This window comes from Eschrichtius robustus, chromosome 5 (genome assembly GCF_028021215.1).
Source record: "Eschrichtius robustus isolate mEscRob2 chromosome 5, mEscRob2.pri, whole genome shotgun sequence".
Lineage (NCBI taxonomy): Eukaryota > Metazoa > Chordata > Mammalia > Artiodactyla > Eschrichtiidae > Eschrichtius > Eschrichtius robustus.
Window position 1 is genome coordinate 28,692,038 of NC_090828.1, and position 16,760 is coordinate 28,708,797.

General features: G+C 37.9%; 1 protein-coding gene across 9 annotated transcripts in view; it reads left to right on the plus strand.

Annotated features, from left to right (window-relative positions):
• The window catches only part of PLEKHM3 (pleckstrin homology domain containing M3), a 203,709-nt gene that overhangs the window by 139,098 nt on the left and 47,851 nt on the right, over positions 1 to 16,760 (plus strand). The window contains exon 7 of one of the 9 annotated variants that reach the window (XM_068544582.1): positions 2,541 to 3,976. The exons of 7 other annotated variants lie outside the window; for them this stretch is intronic. In XM_068544582.1, coding sequence (XP_068400683.1) covers positions 2,541 to 2,579 — 39 coding nt within the window. In that variant the 3' untranslated portion in view covers positions 2,580 to 3,976. Of the gene's footprint in view, positions 1 to 2,540; positions 3,977 to 11,858; positions 11,942 to 16,760 lie in introns of those variants that run through there. One more of the 9 variants, XM_068544583.1, reaches the window with a different exon arrangement.

A 16,760-nucleotide genomic window follows, 5' to 3' on the forward strand; every position in this document is an offset into this window, starting at 1 on the left:
CATGATAGCAAAAAAGGAAAAGCTGAAATGTTCAACCTGAGACACTAGAGGAAGAAACAGCCAAAGTTGAGTGGAGAGGAAGAGGAGGAAAAAGAGATGTTACCAAGAAGCATGTTGTAGCGATGGAAGAAACTGCCCTACAGTGAATGGACAGAGACTGGAGAAGATATTTTTAAAATCCAGATCCTTTGAATGAGGCCGCCATCAGTAGACCCGTTAGAGGGTCTAGAGATTACTATAAATTTTCAATTTGACCTTATCTTGTAGTTTAATAAACTAAATATGTACTTGTCCACTATCTCTTGCCCTAACCTTGACCAAGATCTACTAAATTAATACCCTGTCTTTCTACTTGACTGCCCTGGCAGCCCTGTTGTTCTCACTGTACTAAATATAGTTCCAGGGACAAAAGGGATGAGACACATGAAAGGCAACAGCTTAAGATATGTTAATATATGTCTTTCTTGTTCAAGACCAACTAATCCATCTCAGGAGCCCCCTAGAACTACTGCTTTTTGATGTTAGCTTATTTATTTAATGATTTGGTGATGAGTAAGTCCTCCTGTACTGTATGTCATAATATAAATTAAATCATAACATGTGAGGGTTAAATCTCCCCACTCTGAGGGTTCAATCCTATGTTAATTCTATTGTTTACTCTAACAAGAGGAGACATTAACTTCATAATTAAAAGCCTAATATATTTGGATGGCCTTGTTTACCTAAGTAGTGACTTGCAGTTAAGATCCTGAAAGCCTTTCTCTATGGTGTAATCTTTTTGGTGTCAAACACATGGTGTACTATGCCTTAAAGACAAAGATATATCATTCAGACTTGCTCTTGACCTAGAAAATGGGCCATGGAAGGAAACCTAAACCAAATGAACATTAAGTTGCCTTAGATGCACGAGTACCAAGTTATTTATTTTAATTCAAATTAGCAAAGGAATTGTCATTCTTATTCTCTAGCTACATGTTCTCTCCAGAAATACGTTACTGTATCACTATATGCCTGATGTAGTCTAACAGATGCCTAGACCTTTGGTGTTTCTCAGAGTGTGGGATAGTAAGGATAACTATTGATATTAACATTTTTAAGCTCTTAATATCTGTTGCTTACCATTCTAAGAGCTTTACCTGTATCTACTCATTTGATTCTCACAATGAAGTAGGTATTATTGTTATCCCCCTTTCATAGATAAAAACCTTAAGCAGAGAAGTAAATGACTTGCTCAGGGTCACCAGCTGGCACGTGGGAAAGTCTCAGAATTTGAACCGAGTTAGCCATTGCTCTTAATTACTATGTGAGGATACCTCTGATTCCATGGAATGTCTACCAAAATGATATTAGTTGATATAAGAGATGCTTTTAGGCAGTACATGGCCATAGCATTAAATGACATTTAATTACATAATAAGAAAGTTATTCTCTTCAGTTCTCTTCCTGTCCTTGAGGTTATATCAAGCAAAGTTTCATTCTGGTGCTGGTGTGACTTGAACCCCTAACACCTGCATATCTCCCTTTTCAACAGTTAGCTGTAGGCTCAGGGCCTTCCAGCAGTTGGGTTATCTTGATTTCACGGCAAGGGATACTGGCTTTCCATTTATGGTGTTCATATATGACTTTCATTTTTAAATAAATTTATTTAAGCAAACAAATGACTCAATTGAAATTAATTAACACAAGTGGAAAGCAGCTATGAAAATGTTTGTGAAGGTGTTTTCAAATGATTGAAGTTTGGGAAACACTTCCCCAATTGTTCTATTTTGAAATTCACTTTAAAGCAATAGTTTTAGCAAATAGTGAGATCCTTGTTCTCTTATCACAGAAAAATTCCAATTTCCCTCTGTGGGTTGAGGACTCATCCGGGATGGAGTTTTCACCAGGTCATGCAGAAGGGAGAAAAATATAATGTGGTGAATTTTTAATAATACCACACATATTCAGTTGAAAATATTTTTCTGAAATCATACTGTTTCTACTTTTTTGGTGTTAAGATCCCCTTCCTTTCTTGTGAAATGCTGGTGATAGTAGCTGAAAGGTTTTGTTTTGTTCTTAATGTCCTTACTAGGTAAAATTAAAAACTGGACACTTTTTAAAAATTGTACTGATCCAGAAAACATGTAATCTGGGTGCCATTGCTCAGTCACTCTATTCATGGTATGATTCCTCTCAGTTGCCCAGCAGCCCTGAGTACTTCAGGAAGGGTGATATGGAATCATGCCAATCCTTTCTAAAGTGCATTCAAGCATTTTCTTCAGGGAAATTATTAAATAACTCCTGTTTATGGAATTCTCTTATGTCTGTTCTCTAGGTTTATAGTTTTCCTATTAGGACTGCAATGCTAATTATTAATAAAATAGTTTTTGAAAGATGTAGTATCTGAAATAACTATTGTGAGCAACCAATCCATTGGAATACTTATACTTGCCAAGATATGTTTATTTCATTTTCACTTCCAAAATGGAAAGTTCAGAGCATAGTTGAGAAATACTTAAGTAGTTATTGTTTTTTTCTTGTTTTGTTTTTCTTTAATGTAGCTGCTGTTGTTTCCGGGACTCAGGAGAAAGGGAAGCTAAAAAAATTGGACAGATTTAAGAAGATTTTAAAAGGTTGTTATTTTTCTGTCTCTGTTTCTTCATTGTTTTGACCAACACATTAGTATTTTACATGAGATTTCAGAGTTTGTCTAGAGAGAGGCCATTTGGAGATACAGAAAGATCTGTAAAAGAGAAAGCAGGAGACCCAAAATGCCCAAAGTCAAGAAGACTAGAGTTAGAAGGGTTAACTATAGGGTGAAAGCACAAACAAGAAACAAAGTTCAAGGACTCCAGCGGGATTTAAGGTGGTTTTTCAGAATATGTACGAGTTAGCCAGGGAAGATCTGGCAAATTCAAGACTAGCATTGGCCAGCAAACCCAAAGCAACAGGATCACTGCCATTGTCACCGCTCTAAGGAAAAGAATAGAAACTAGGGGCTCAGACCAAGACGTTCCCAAGCACCTGGATCACTCTCGGTGGATATTACTGGCTTTCATGGAGCTTTTATTTTACCAACTCTAAGATGTCTGAGTAGCCTTCTCCCTTACATGGCTTTCCCTTGTGCCTTAAATGATCTTTATAGGGAGACATGTAGGTCCTCATCCTCATCTACCCTTTGGCCTCAGTTTTAGCAGCAGATGGCAATAGCTTGTTTCTAGTTGACTCTAAGCCCCATGTCCATATGCAGTCTTTTATGATCTAGTGCAAGGGGAGCTGGAATAGACCTTTCACACTAATGTCATCTTTGTTCTCTTGGGAGTAGCCGTGACCCAGAGTACCTGCAGGAGACAGGGCCAGACTGAAATATGTGGATACCCAGGCAGCTAATAATTTGGCATCCTACTCACTGATACTCTTTAAACCTATTTTCAATATGTACTTAAATAGTATTTAATATGTTTAGTAGATAGGGGAAGAGAAACTGATTTTCTACTAATAAAAATACATACAGGGCTTCCCTGGTGGCGCAGTGGTTAAGAATCTGCCTGCCAATGCAGGGGACACGGGTTCAAGCCCTGGTTCGGGAAAATCCCACATGCCGCGGGGCAACTAAGCCCGTGCGCCACAACTAAGCCTGTGCACCACAACTACTGAGCCCGTGTACTACAGCTACTGAAGCCCGCACGCCTAGAGCCCGTGCTCCGCAACAAGAGAAGCTACTGCAATGAGAAGCCCGCGCACCGCAATGAAGAGGAGCCCCCACTCGCCACAACTAGAGAAAGCCCGCGCACAGCAACGAAGACCAACGCAGCCAAAAAATAAATAAAATAAACTTTTTAAAAAATACATACATACCTCTTTATGTTGAAAATGAGGAATTTATTACATGCTCTGACAGTAACATTATCTTTTTAGCTTATTGAATGGAATTTCTAGTAAATGTTTCCATAACTCTGAACTGGATAGTGTTAACCACTCAGACTCTCCAAGAGTATAAGCACCATACTTGAATATAGTTACAAAGTCTTGTTAAAAAATATAGAAGTTTTTTTTTTTTAATGACTTTCATGTCAGCAAAATGTTTTTAGCTTTTCTATATACCAGATCTTGTCATCTGAGACTAGAGATGGTTTTACATCTTCCTTTTCAATCTGGAGTTTTAAATTTCTTTTTCTTGCCTAACTACCCCGGCTAGAACCTCTAGTACAGTGTTGAATAGATGTGAGTCTGTTCATGATCTTAGAGGAGAAAGCATTTAGTTCTTCACCATTCAGGATGAACTGACTTTTTCATAGACAGGTAATTTCCTCAACCTGATACAGGCTTCTGTTCCTAGTTTGTTGAGTGTTTTATCATGAAGAGGTGTTTGATTTTGTCAAATGCTTTTTATGCATCTATTGAGATCATTATGTGGTTTTTGTCCTTTATTAATGTGGTAATTCAATGTAATCAAACTATTACATTGTTTGATTTTCAGATGTTAAACTAACCTTGCATTCCTGGGACAAATCCCAATTGATCATAGTATATAATTCTTTCTATATGTTGCTGGATTCAATTTGCTAGTATTTTATTGAGGATATTTGCATCTTTTTCCAACTTTTCTATAGTTCTTATTTTCTCTAGGTTTTTTGTTTGCAATTTTTATGTAATCAGTTGAGTTTAGTCTTTATTTAACAAAAATTAATCTCTTGCACCCATGTTAGTTGATTGCTACTTCAGATGACTGTCAGCTGCTTCATTGCAGAACTATTTCCCTGGCTTGTAGTTACTCTGTACACCTTACACATGCTTACTACCAAAATGCTCAGTACTCTATATAAGGAAGTTGTTTTAAAATGTCATTGCTATCTTCTTATCCTCAAGTGGGACTAGTTCACAATTACCAGTAATTTAAGGAGTGGCTATGGAAACCCAGCCTCACTGGCACCTTATTTCCAATTTATTTGGTGAGAATGTAGTATAGTTTACCAGTTCACGCCCCAGGACTGGCTGGGCCACACCTTAATCTAGCTCCAGGGGCTTAGAAGAACCTCATCATCGGATTCTGGCGTTAGGGTTCATAGTCCCTGATGGTCAGAATAGATCTAAGGCCACAGAAGAGAGCTCTCTGGGATTCTTTCCATTTTGTGTTGTGCCAGCCATTGTTTTGGAAAGCATAATCACAAAACAATACTCACATCTTATCTTCCCTTTTCAGTTATTTTCTTTGGGAGAAAGGAGACAGAACACCTAACTGAACACATGGTACCAAAGCCTTGCCAATTGGTGGTGAAGTCACATGGGTGGAGCTCCCCAAGTTTTGAGTGCATGTTTCCACCTGACTGGGCTTGTTGAGCAGGTATAGCAGGTACCAAGACATAGACTTGGATCTGCCTTTTAATCTGGACTAACTACATCAGTGGAAAATGATTTTTGTTATTTGATTAGAGCTGTAGGAGTAGCCAACTCTCGTTGTGATAGCTCAGGCCTTTTATAACTGTTTTCGGAGAGAGAGAAAAGAAAACAAAAGAACAACTCTGACCATGGTCTAAAGCCAGGCTTCTGTCACTAAGCAATAAAGAAAAAGCTCAAGTAGCCCTTGCATAAGTGGGAATTTGTGGTTTCTAAAGCTGCCCATTCCCCAAATGACTAAAATATGTTATTGGCATTTGGCACTGTTTCCTATGTTTTGCTCTCCTTAAATTTCTCTTTAAAGGAGTTTGAGTTTAAAGGCAGAACCACTGAAAAATGCAATTTAATCATAGAACTGTGAAAGGCCAGCCCAGAATTAACCCCAGCATGCCCTGTTTTGTTTTGTTAAACCAGAACTTTGAACCAGGCTTATTCTCAGGGGGTGCTGGAAAGGCTAAGGGTAGGCAGGAGGGAAGGAAAAGAGGGAGGCAAAGGAAAGAAAATGAGTAGGCCAGACCAGCCCTGGGATGGCTCTGCCATGCACCAAGGGCTTTGCTCCCTCACTAGGCAAAGTGACTCCGAGATTTACACTGGAATGAGTAGGAGAAAGGGAATGGAAATGGAAATTGAAGGAGAACCCAGAGCCAGGGGGAAGAGTGAGAGGACTCAGTGGCAGAACAGTCTCCCATACCGCAGGCTGTCAGGGGACAGAACACAAAACTTCCAGGGGCCTCTTGGCCCCAATTCACTTTTTAAAAAGTGGTGTTTTTCTCCCAGATTATAACAGTATACTCATTGCAGAGAATTTGGGAAGTATAGGCAGTTACTGAGAGAAAATAACCATCCTGGCAGCATGGCAGAGAGGTTCAGATCGCAGCCCTTGAAGACCTGAGTTTGAGCCCCACTACTCAGTGTCCTCATCTATAAAAGCAGGGGTGGCGAGATCCCTGCACTGGTGATGCGAGGATTGAAGGAGATCACAGACCTGGCCGGGGCTAGTTGCTGCTGCTGTTATCATAAGCCCCCACCACAGTAAACACGGAGACACATCCAGCGAGTTCTTTTCTATGCATTCATAGGTATGAAACATGGCCATTCTTTACAGCATATAAATTTTTATCTTGCTTGTAACTTAAAAATACCCACTGCTTCTGAAGATTGTTAATTCCTATGTTAAGATCCCATTGCTGTAGTTAGTTTAACCTCCTTTTTATTGGACATTTTGGGGTTTCCAATTTTGTATTATTATAAATAATACTATAGTATACATCCTTGTGCCAGAATCACTTAGTTTCTCACTATTTAAGATAAATTCACCTGAGTAACTACTAGAGTAGAGAGTTTGAACTTTTTAAAAGCTTTAGATACAATTTACTGTATCTATACCCACACCAACAGTGTAAGCAAATTCTCTCTTTATATCACTGGAGCATTAGCCATTGTCATTTAAAAACTGCAACTCTTTGGTAATATTAGAGGCAAAAAAAAATTTCTCCTTTTTGACTTTGCATATCTACTTTTTATGATTTGTGAGGCTAAACATTTTTATATGTTTATTGCTAATTCCATTTTTTTAATGAGTTGTTTGAGTATATCTTTTGCCCATTTGGGGGTAGGCTGTTTTTTCAGTTTATGTGAGTTCCTTCTATATTAGGCTATCAACACTTTATGTGTGATATTTTCCCTAGTTTGGTTGTTTGCCCTTGAATTTTATGTATGATGTTTTTTGGTAAATAGAAGTTTAACTCTTATGTTTCCAGATCTGTCCATTTTTCCCCTTGTGAGATATTTTTCCATGGCTTTAAAGCCTGAAAAGCCTGTCACCATGCTTAGATCAGATAATGATAGTTTGCATTTTCTTGTCTTTTAAAAATAATTTTATATGTTTAATAATTTAATAAATGTCCAGGATTTATTCTACTTCATGATATAAAGTGAGGATGTAGTTTGATTTTCCCCCAAATGGGTAAGCAGTCATTTCAACTCCTTTTTTTAAATAATCCATCCTTCCTGTGCTACTTTTTATTCCATATTTATCATAATCTAATTACATGTGTGTTCTGGGATCTGTTTCTGAGCAGTCACTTCCACTTCCTCAATAGCAATTCTGATGCCAGCACCAATTTGAATTGTATGATATATTTTGATGTCTGGTAGTGTAAGTACAATCTCATATTCTCGTTTTACAAAATTGATTTATTATGCCTGCGCTTTTATTCTTGTAGATCAACTTTGGAATCACCTTGTCCACCAATATACTTTGTACATTATTTTAATAACTGTGCTGATTCTGAGTTGGATTTCTGTACTTTTTCTTAACAATGAGAATTTTTAGCTTGGGACTTAAAACATGTATGTAGTTTAAATTTATGGAAGAATAATGTGCTAAAGAATCAAGTGACTTATTTTATAATCTTAAATACAAGTATGATTGAATGATCACAACCGAACGCTGCCATAGTTTGTCGGGAGGTCGTTGCAGAGCCAGCCGCTTCCCGAGTTGTGAAACTTATACAGATTGCACATTAATATTCACTTTTGAGGTACAGAAGGAACTGAACATGTATCAAGTGTTCAAATGCTTTGGTATTTTTCATTCTGCATAATCAACAAGAATGTTAGCTATTCCAATGATAAAATGCTTTTCAAGATCAGTTCAAAAATTGCCCACTACGGCCTTTCCAGCTGCCAAAGAATTCATCCTCCAATTGTCCTCCTGTTTGAGGAACTGGCTAGCTCATCCCTCAGGAATTATCCATGTCCCAGGAGTGCATGAATCACACAGCCCCAAGAGGTTCTGCTAGAGTACACATGGTGTTTAACTGGCAGCAACTTCTCCATTTGCCCTCTGTGTTCATGCCATTAGCCCATAACCCCATCTGGCCAAAGACCTGCCATTTTGTTTGGACGGAGCTGCCATCTAAATATTTGATTCCAGGGCCTGCCCTAGGAATATTCCAGAAATACTCAGTTTCAGCTTTTTTAATGCAGAGGTCGAATGCACTTGGAAAGGCCTAGAATAGAAACAGAGCAAGAGCCATTCTTCCTTAACTAGTCATCTGTTTATACCTGTGGAAAGCAGCAGAGCAAGAGGGGTAAATTGGTGGCCAGCGTCAAAAAGGCCTTAGAAACTAGGTGACACTTGAGCCAGGTATGAGAGCCTGTGACTTGAGGGGAATGGCAGCCGAGTAGGAAGGATCACACCCTGCAATCAGACGACCCAGTTCAGACTCCAGCTTTGATGAGCTCTCTGACCATGAAACAAGTCCCGTAATCTTCCTATGTCTCAGTTTACTTATATGTAAAATGAGTATGATACTATTTTGGACAGTTGCAGTAAGAATTGGAAATAGATACAGAAGTATCCAGAACTCATACATGGTCATAGCAATGAATGGTAGTTATTTAGAGAGCAGGAGATTGATGCATTGCAGATAAAAACCGGAAGCAAGTGTGGAAAGACAGGCTGTACCTAGCTTGTGGGAAGCCCTTGTAGGGCCTGCTAAGGAGTTGAGACCTCATCCCATAGGGGCTGAAGAGGCCTCCGGGAGTTTTCATTAAAGAAATGCCAGCTCTAGGACGGCACTAAAGCCTAATGTGTAGCACTTGGGCTCCGGGAGCCCAGCTCCCTTCTCTACACATCCAAGCTGGGTGACCTTGGGCAAATGACTCAACCCTTCTAATCCTCAGTTCTATCATCTATAAATTGGTTACGATAAAAATACTGACCTTCAGGGGTCTTGCGAATAATAATAGTTATTTATTTAATGCTCGCTGTGTGCCTGCCAATGTTCTAAGTGCATGACTTGCGTCATCTTAAAGGAGGTCATGAATTTAAAAGCTTAGGACAATGATTGGCACATATTAACAGTTAATCACTGCTGTGAGGGTGGTGCAACAGCTGATGTCATTATTCTTATTGTTCGGTCAAATCTGTATTTTAGTAAGATCCTTCTGGTGATGGCATAGAGAATGGGCTGCAATGGTTGAGGCTGGAGGCCAAGAGAACAGGTACTTTCACACACATGTTTAAAAGGTCACTGAGCTGTATACTTCAGGTCCGTGCATCTTACCTCATGTATGTTATACCTCAGTTTAAAGAAATGTAATAAAAGAGATAACCAGTGAAAACTCTCCTCCTAGTTTACATATGCTGCTCTACAACTGCTTGGAGTTTCAATTAGCTGAGCTCTCTTCACTTAAAAAAAAGTGGGGGGGGGGGTAGGCGTTGCGAGGGACTAAGTGAAACCCTTTTTCAATGAACCATGCTCCTGAAGGACAGGAAGCCCAAAGAAAACAAGCCTCTACAACTCATACAAAATTCTGACCTCGTGGCGAGTTTCACTTTGCTAGAGCTGCCTACCAGCAGTAGTGAATGAATCTAGAGGAGAGTCTCTCTCTTCTTCCAGCCCAGTGGTACAGAGATGATAGAACCAAGAAAGGCAGGCCACTGGGGTGGTGTGGAGAAGGGTGTTAGACGCTGGACCAGATGACAGACGGTCCACCCTCAGCCCTCTGGAAAGTTGACTGTTTACCGGGCTTCCTACCTTAGGGCACTTTTCCATTTAGATTTTACTGAACCTCTAAACGTGTCACAGGTGGCAATACTATTCAGAATGCTTTTCTCTTTGAACCTAATCTTATCTTTGAATGTCCTCCTGTTGTAAAACCACCATTTTCATTTCTTTCTTAAGGCCAAGTCTAAGGCACTTCAGTCAGTATGTTGACCTTTGCTTGGATTGACACCAAACTAAGTGGTAAATGTGTTCAGACTGGGCAACATACTTCTCCTGCATAGTGCCCTGGGTGATGTGAAATGATTGTGACCTCTGAATGGATGGGGAATGGATTTTTAAAATCTGATACCAATTCTGTTTCTCCTCCTGTTGATTACAAAAACAATCTAAAACGATTGGAATGTCGAGACCAACCAGCTGATCAAAATCAAGTAACGTGCCTCGGGATGGAGCAGTGAGGGGAAGGTCATTTCTGATAGGTCAGGAGGGAAAAAGCCCTGGCCCAGCAAAGCTGGAGAAGGGCATTTAAAACATTTAAGTGAGATTTGTAAAAACTGCAATATTCATCCTAACCAATTACTTACTTACTAACTCCCAGTTAGGTATTTAAGAAGATAAGATTAAATGTCTAGAATTCAGTGATAATTATGTAAACAAAAACCAACCTTAAATTGCCTAGTATTAGATATGGCTATTGACACTATGCATATCTTATAAATCATTCTAATTGAACGGGGCAATGTTACCTTCTGAAACCTAAAAAACCCATAAGTCAGGCAACATTCTGATTAGACAGACAGGTCTCCTTGGATACAAGCATTGAGTCTTATGTGGCCATGACAGGTTCACTGATAGGCAATTTTCAAGAACTTTTGTGAAAATAAACATGAAGATAAGTGAAAACACAGGTCATGTAATACCAAAAAAATGAAGGTTCTCTACATTTTCATAATGCTTATATACATGCATATGCAAATTACATGTATTTATTTCTAAAGCCATGCTTTGTAGCACTGTCATTGTTTTTTTAACAATTTAAGCATTTATTATAAAAGTGGCAATTCATATTAATTTAAACATTAAAAAACACAAAATTATATACATATATATTTTTGAAGGTGCAAAAAGGTTTATTACTTACATAATTGAGTTTTATGGGATGAGCAGAGCAGTCTCAAGCTGGTCCAAAATGGCTGGAGAGAGCAAGGAAAGCAGACTGGCTTGAGGCTTTTATTGTGGTTAGGGGGTGGGCCTGGGTGAGGACTGACATAGAAAGACAGGAGATTGGGTGGTTTGAATCTCCTGTAGGTGCTTGGGCTTCCCTATCAGCTTGCCCAGGTGTGGGGCACAAGAAGAGGCAGGTGTGAGGCTTAAAAGCTATTTGCAGTCAAACATCAAAAGAGTTTAACTTTATTACAAATATCATTCACACAATCACCAACATGCTCTTCCAATGTTACCACTAAATTTTTTCTTAAAATTTTTCTTCCCTTTCCACTCTTACTACTACTCCTTTACTTTTAAGAAGTTATCATCTTTATCTGAATCTCTCTGATAGATTTTTTAAATTGAGGTATAATTGACATATAACATTATATTAGTTTCAGGTTGCACAATGTAATTTCCAATATTTGTATGTCTTGCAAAATGATCACCACAGTTAAGTCTAGCTAACATCCATCACCACACATAGTTACAAAATTTTTTTCTTATCATGAGAACTTTTAAGATCTACTTTCTTAGCAACTTTCAAATATGCAGTACAGTATCATTAACTATAGTCATCATGCTGTAAATTATATCCACGTGACTTATTTATTTTATAAATGGAAGTTTGTATAGGGTTGGCCAAAAAGTGCCTTTGGTTTTTAAGTAAAAATAAAAGACACATTTTTCATTTTCACCAAGAACTGTATTGAACAACGTATTCACCCTTTTGTTCCACTACCTTCTGCCATTTTTCAGGCAACTTCATAACTCCGTCTTCCCAAAACTTTTTATCTTCTTGAGCAAAGAACTGTTCCAGGTGCCTTTTACCGTCTTCCAGGGAACTGAAACTTTTTCTATTAAGAGATTTTGTAAAGACCTGAATAAATGGAAATCCGAAGGTGCAAAGTCTGGTGAATACGGCAGATGAATCAGAACTTCCCAGCCAAGGTGTAACAGTTTTTGCCTGGTCATCAAAGAAACATGAGGTCTTGCGTTATCCTGATGGAAGATTATGCGTTTTCTGTTGACTAATTCTGGATGCTTTTCATCGAGCGCTGCTTTCAGTTGGTCTAACTGGGAGCAGTACTTGCTGGAATTAATCGTTTGGTTTTCCGGAAGGAGCTCATAATAGAGGACTCCTTTCCAATCCCACCATATATACAACATTGCCTTCTTTAGATGAAGACCGGCCTGTGGTATTGTTGGTGGTGGTTCATTTCACTTGTCCCATGATCTCTTCCGTTCCACATTATTGTACAGTATCCACTTTTCATCGCCTGCCACAATTTGTTTTGAAAACAGAACACTTTCATTATGTTTCAGTAGAGAATCGCATGCGGAAATACGGTCCAGAAGGTTTTTTTCACTTATGAGGAACCCAAACAATAAAGCGATTAACATAACCAAGCTGGTGCAAATGATTTTCATTGCTTGGTTTGGATATTTTGAGTATGTCGGCTATCTCCCGCGTATAACGTTGATTGTTCTCGATTAATGTCTCCATTTGATCGCTATCAACTTCAACTGGTCTACCCGACCGTGGAGCATCGTCCAGGGAGAAATCTCCAGCACGAAACTTCGCAAACCGCTTTTGGCACATTCGATCAGTCACAGCACCTTCTCCATACACTGCACAAATCCTTTTTTTTTTGCGTTTCCGTTGTGGTTTTACCTTTCTTGAAATAGTAAAGCATAATATGCCAAAAATGTTGTTTTTCTTCCATCTTCAATTTTAAAATGGCTACACAAAAATTCAACAGTTTTGATAAGTCTTTTTTTATTTTTTATTTTATTTTTTTATTTTTAAAAATAAATTTATTTTTTTATTTTTGGCTGTGTTGAGTCTTCGTTGATGTGCATGGGCTTTCTCTAGTTGTGGTGAGCAGGGGCTACTCTTTGTTGCGGTGTGTGGGCTTCTCATCGCGGTGGCTTCTCGTTGCAGAGCATGGGCTCTAGGCGCGTGGGCTTCAGTAGTTGTGGCTCGTGGGCTCTAGAGCGCAGGCTCAGTAGTTGTGGCACACGGGCTTAGTTGCTCCGCGGCGTGTGGGATCTTCCCGGACCAGGGCTCGAACTCATGTCCCCTGCATTAGCAGGCGGATTCTTAACCACTGCGCCACCAAGAAAGTCCCGATAAACCTTTTTTTAAATGCACGCTGATATGACAACTGTCACAATACAATCTAACAAAATGGTTTTGAATGAAGTTAAAGACAACTAAGTGCTACTATAGCCATCTTATGGAAAAAACCAAACGAACTTTTTGGCCAATCCAATATTAAATTATTTCCTTAAGATATATTCCCCAAAATGGCATCCCAATACCTTTTAACTCCCTTCACCTTCTTCACTTACCCCCCCCCCGCCCCCCACGTATTGTCTCTGGCAACCACCAATCTCTTCTATGTATCTATAAGCTGGTTTGTTTTGTTTTAGATTCCAAATGTGAGTAAGATCATACAGTATTTGTCTTTCTCTGTCTGACTTATTTCACTTAGCATAATGCCCTCAAGGTCCATCCATGTTGTCACAAATGGCAAGGTTTCATTCTTTTTTATGGCTGAATAATATACCATTGTGTGTGTGTGTATACACACACTATATGTGTACACACTATATATATATGTATACACACTATATATATGTATACACACACACACACACACACCACATCTTTATCCATTCATCCATCACTGGACACTTAGGTTGCTTCCATATCTTGGCTATTGTAAGTAACACTGCAATGAACATGGCGGTGCATATATCTTTTCAAGTGAGTGTTTTTGTTTTCTTTAGATAAATGCCCAGAATTGGAATTACTGTATGATATGGTAGTTCTATTTTTAATTTTTTGAGGATCCTCCATACCATTTTTTATAATAGTTGCACCAATTTACATTCTCACCAACAGTGCACACGGGGTTCCTTTTTCTCCACATTCTCACCAGCACTTGTTATTTGCCTTTTTGATAATAGCCATTCTAACAGGTGTGAGGTGGTATCTCATTTTGGTTTTGATTTGCATTTCCTTGATGATTGGTGACGTTGATCACCTTTTCGTGTAACTGTTAGCCATCTGTATGTCTTCTTTGGGAAAATGTCTATTCATATCCTCTGCCCATTTTTAAATTCGATTTTTTTTTTTTTTTGCTATTGACTTGTATGTGTTCTTTATATATTTTGGATATTAACCCTTTTTCAGATATATAACTTACAATTATTTTCTCCCATTCGGGGGTTACCTTTTCATTTGTTGATGGTTTTCTTTGCTGTGCAGAAACTTTTTAGTTTGATATAGTCTCACTTGTTTATTTTTGCTTTTGTTGCCTTTGCTTTTGGTGCCAGACTTAAAAAGTCATCTCCAAGACCGATGTCAAGGAGCTTACTGCCTATGTTTTCTTCTAGGAGTTTTATGGTTTCAGGTCTTCCATTCAAGTCTTTAATACATTTTGAGCTAATTTTGTAAATGGTGTAAGACAGTGGTCCAGTTTCATTCTTTTGCATGTGGTTGTCCCGTTTCCCCAGCACCATTTATTGAAGAGGCTTCCTTTTCCCCATTGTATATTCCTGGCTCCTTTGTCATAAATTATTTGACCATATATGCATGGGTTCATTTCTATTCTGTTGATCTATGTGTCTATTTTTATGCCAATCCCATACTGTTCTGATTACTATAGCTCTGTAACATAGTTTGAAATCAGAGCGGGTTATGCTTCCAGCTTTCTCAAGATTGCTTTGGCTATTCAGGGTCTTTTGTGGTTCCATGCAAATATTTCGATTGTTTGTCCTGTTTCCGTAAAAGGTGCCATTGGAATTTTGATAGGGATTGCATTGAATCTGTATATTGTTTGGGGTAGTATGGACATTTTAACTATATTGATTCTTCCAATCCATGAGCATGAAATATCTGTCCATTTATTTGTATCTTCAATTTCTTTCATTAATGTCTCAGTTTTCATTGTACAAGTCTTTCACTTCCTTGGTTAAATTTATTCTTAGGTATTTTATTCTTTTTGATGCAATTATAAATGGGATTATTATCTTAATTTCTCTGATGGTTGCAGAATTCTGTTTTTAACATCCGCCTTTCTCTCCCTCACGTCCCACTCTGCAGAGGTAGCTTTTGTTTAACTATAGCCAGTCTGTCTTCTTCCAGACATCTCTATACACAAATGTGAATATTTAATTTTTTTGCAAATGGGATCAGTACTACCTTTTTGCATCTTGCCTTTTCCACTTAAGATTATACTGTGAACATCTGGACATATGGGCACGTTAAGTATACATAAAGGTTTACCTCATCCTTTTATTAGCTGCGTAGTATAGAGTTACCTTGATTTTTAATCTGTGACTTTTTCTCTATTAGAACCAATACTGCTGTGAACACCCTCATACATTTTCTTGTACTCTTGTGTGAATGAGTCTGTAGGGTAAGTTCATTAACATGAGACTACCAGGTCAAAGAGTATTCATGCTTTGCAGTTTGATGTATATTGCCACTTGCCTTGTGAAAAGGTGGAACCAATTTTTACTTCCTTTCAGTGTCTTGAGAATGACTGTTTTCCTCCATCCACATTAACTTTCTGTGTAAACAATATTTTTAATCCTAGCCATTCTGATAAATAAAAAATAACTTCACACTATGATTTTGATTTTTTTCATTGTAAGGTTAAGTATCTTTTTTATATTATATTGGCTATACGTAGTTTTTGCGAATTGCCTTTTTATTTCATTAACCTGTAATTAAATTATATTAAGGAAATTGGCATTCTTTTTACATAAATAGGAAATATATTTCCCAGTTTTCTGTTATGTGACTTTGTAAATGGTATTTTGTACTGTACTGATTTTTAATTTTGTATATTCAGATTTATCACTTTTTTATGGTTTCTAAGATTACAAAAATACTTACTCCACATAAACGTTTTTCTAACATTTTTCTCTAATACTTTTATAGTTTAAAAATACTTTCACGGTTTACTTTTTATATTTAAATCTTCCATTTATCTGGAATTACATTTTTTATGAAATGAGTTAGAGATTCAGCTTCATTTTTCGCCTGATGGCTAACCAGTTGTCCCAACATCATTTATTAAATAATTTATCTCCTCACTTTTATTGTGTACGAAATTCCCATATGTATTTGAATTCATACCCTGGGTATACAGATATCCAGCATAAACAGCACAAACACAGCAGATAATATTCTCAAAAAACAAGATGTATGAAGTCATAATCAGTACTGACTGGTGGTTTGCTACTTGTTGACACCTTGAGGCAAAGAATAAAAAGTACCCACATTCTCAAGACAATGGCATGCAAGCTAATAAAGAGCACCATTTCAATTTATATGCAGGGTTTGTTTTTCCTCACATCAGTAACCCAGCAATTTATTAGATCACAACCTTCTAGCCAGGAACTCATTTTGGTTTCTCATTTAATCTTAGGCATTTCTGGTCTCATAAAAGCTGTTAAGTAATAATAATGTTGAACACTTATACTGTACTTTTCATCCCTAAGTTCTATCTAAACATTAACTAATTAAATGCATTGATGAAAGGAAGGGATTTGCAGACTTCTTCAGGAAAACTGGTATCTGGTTGCACACCTGGGAGGGGATGATTCCTAAAAAGCATTAACTCCCTCTTTGAATGGTGCTCA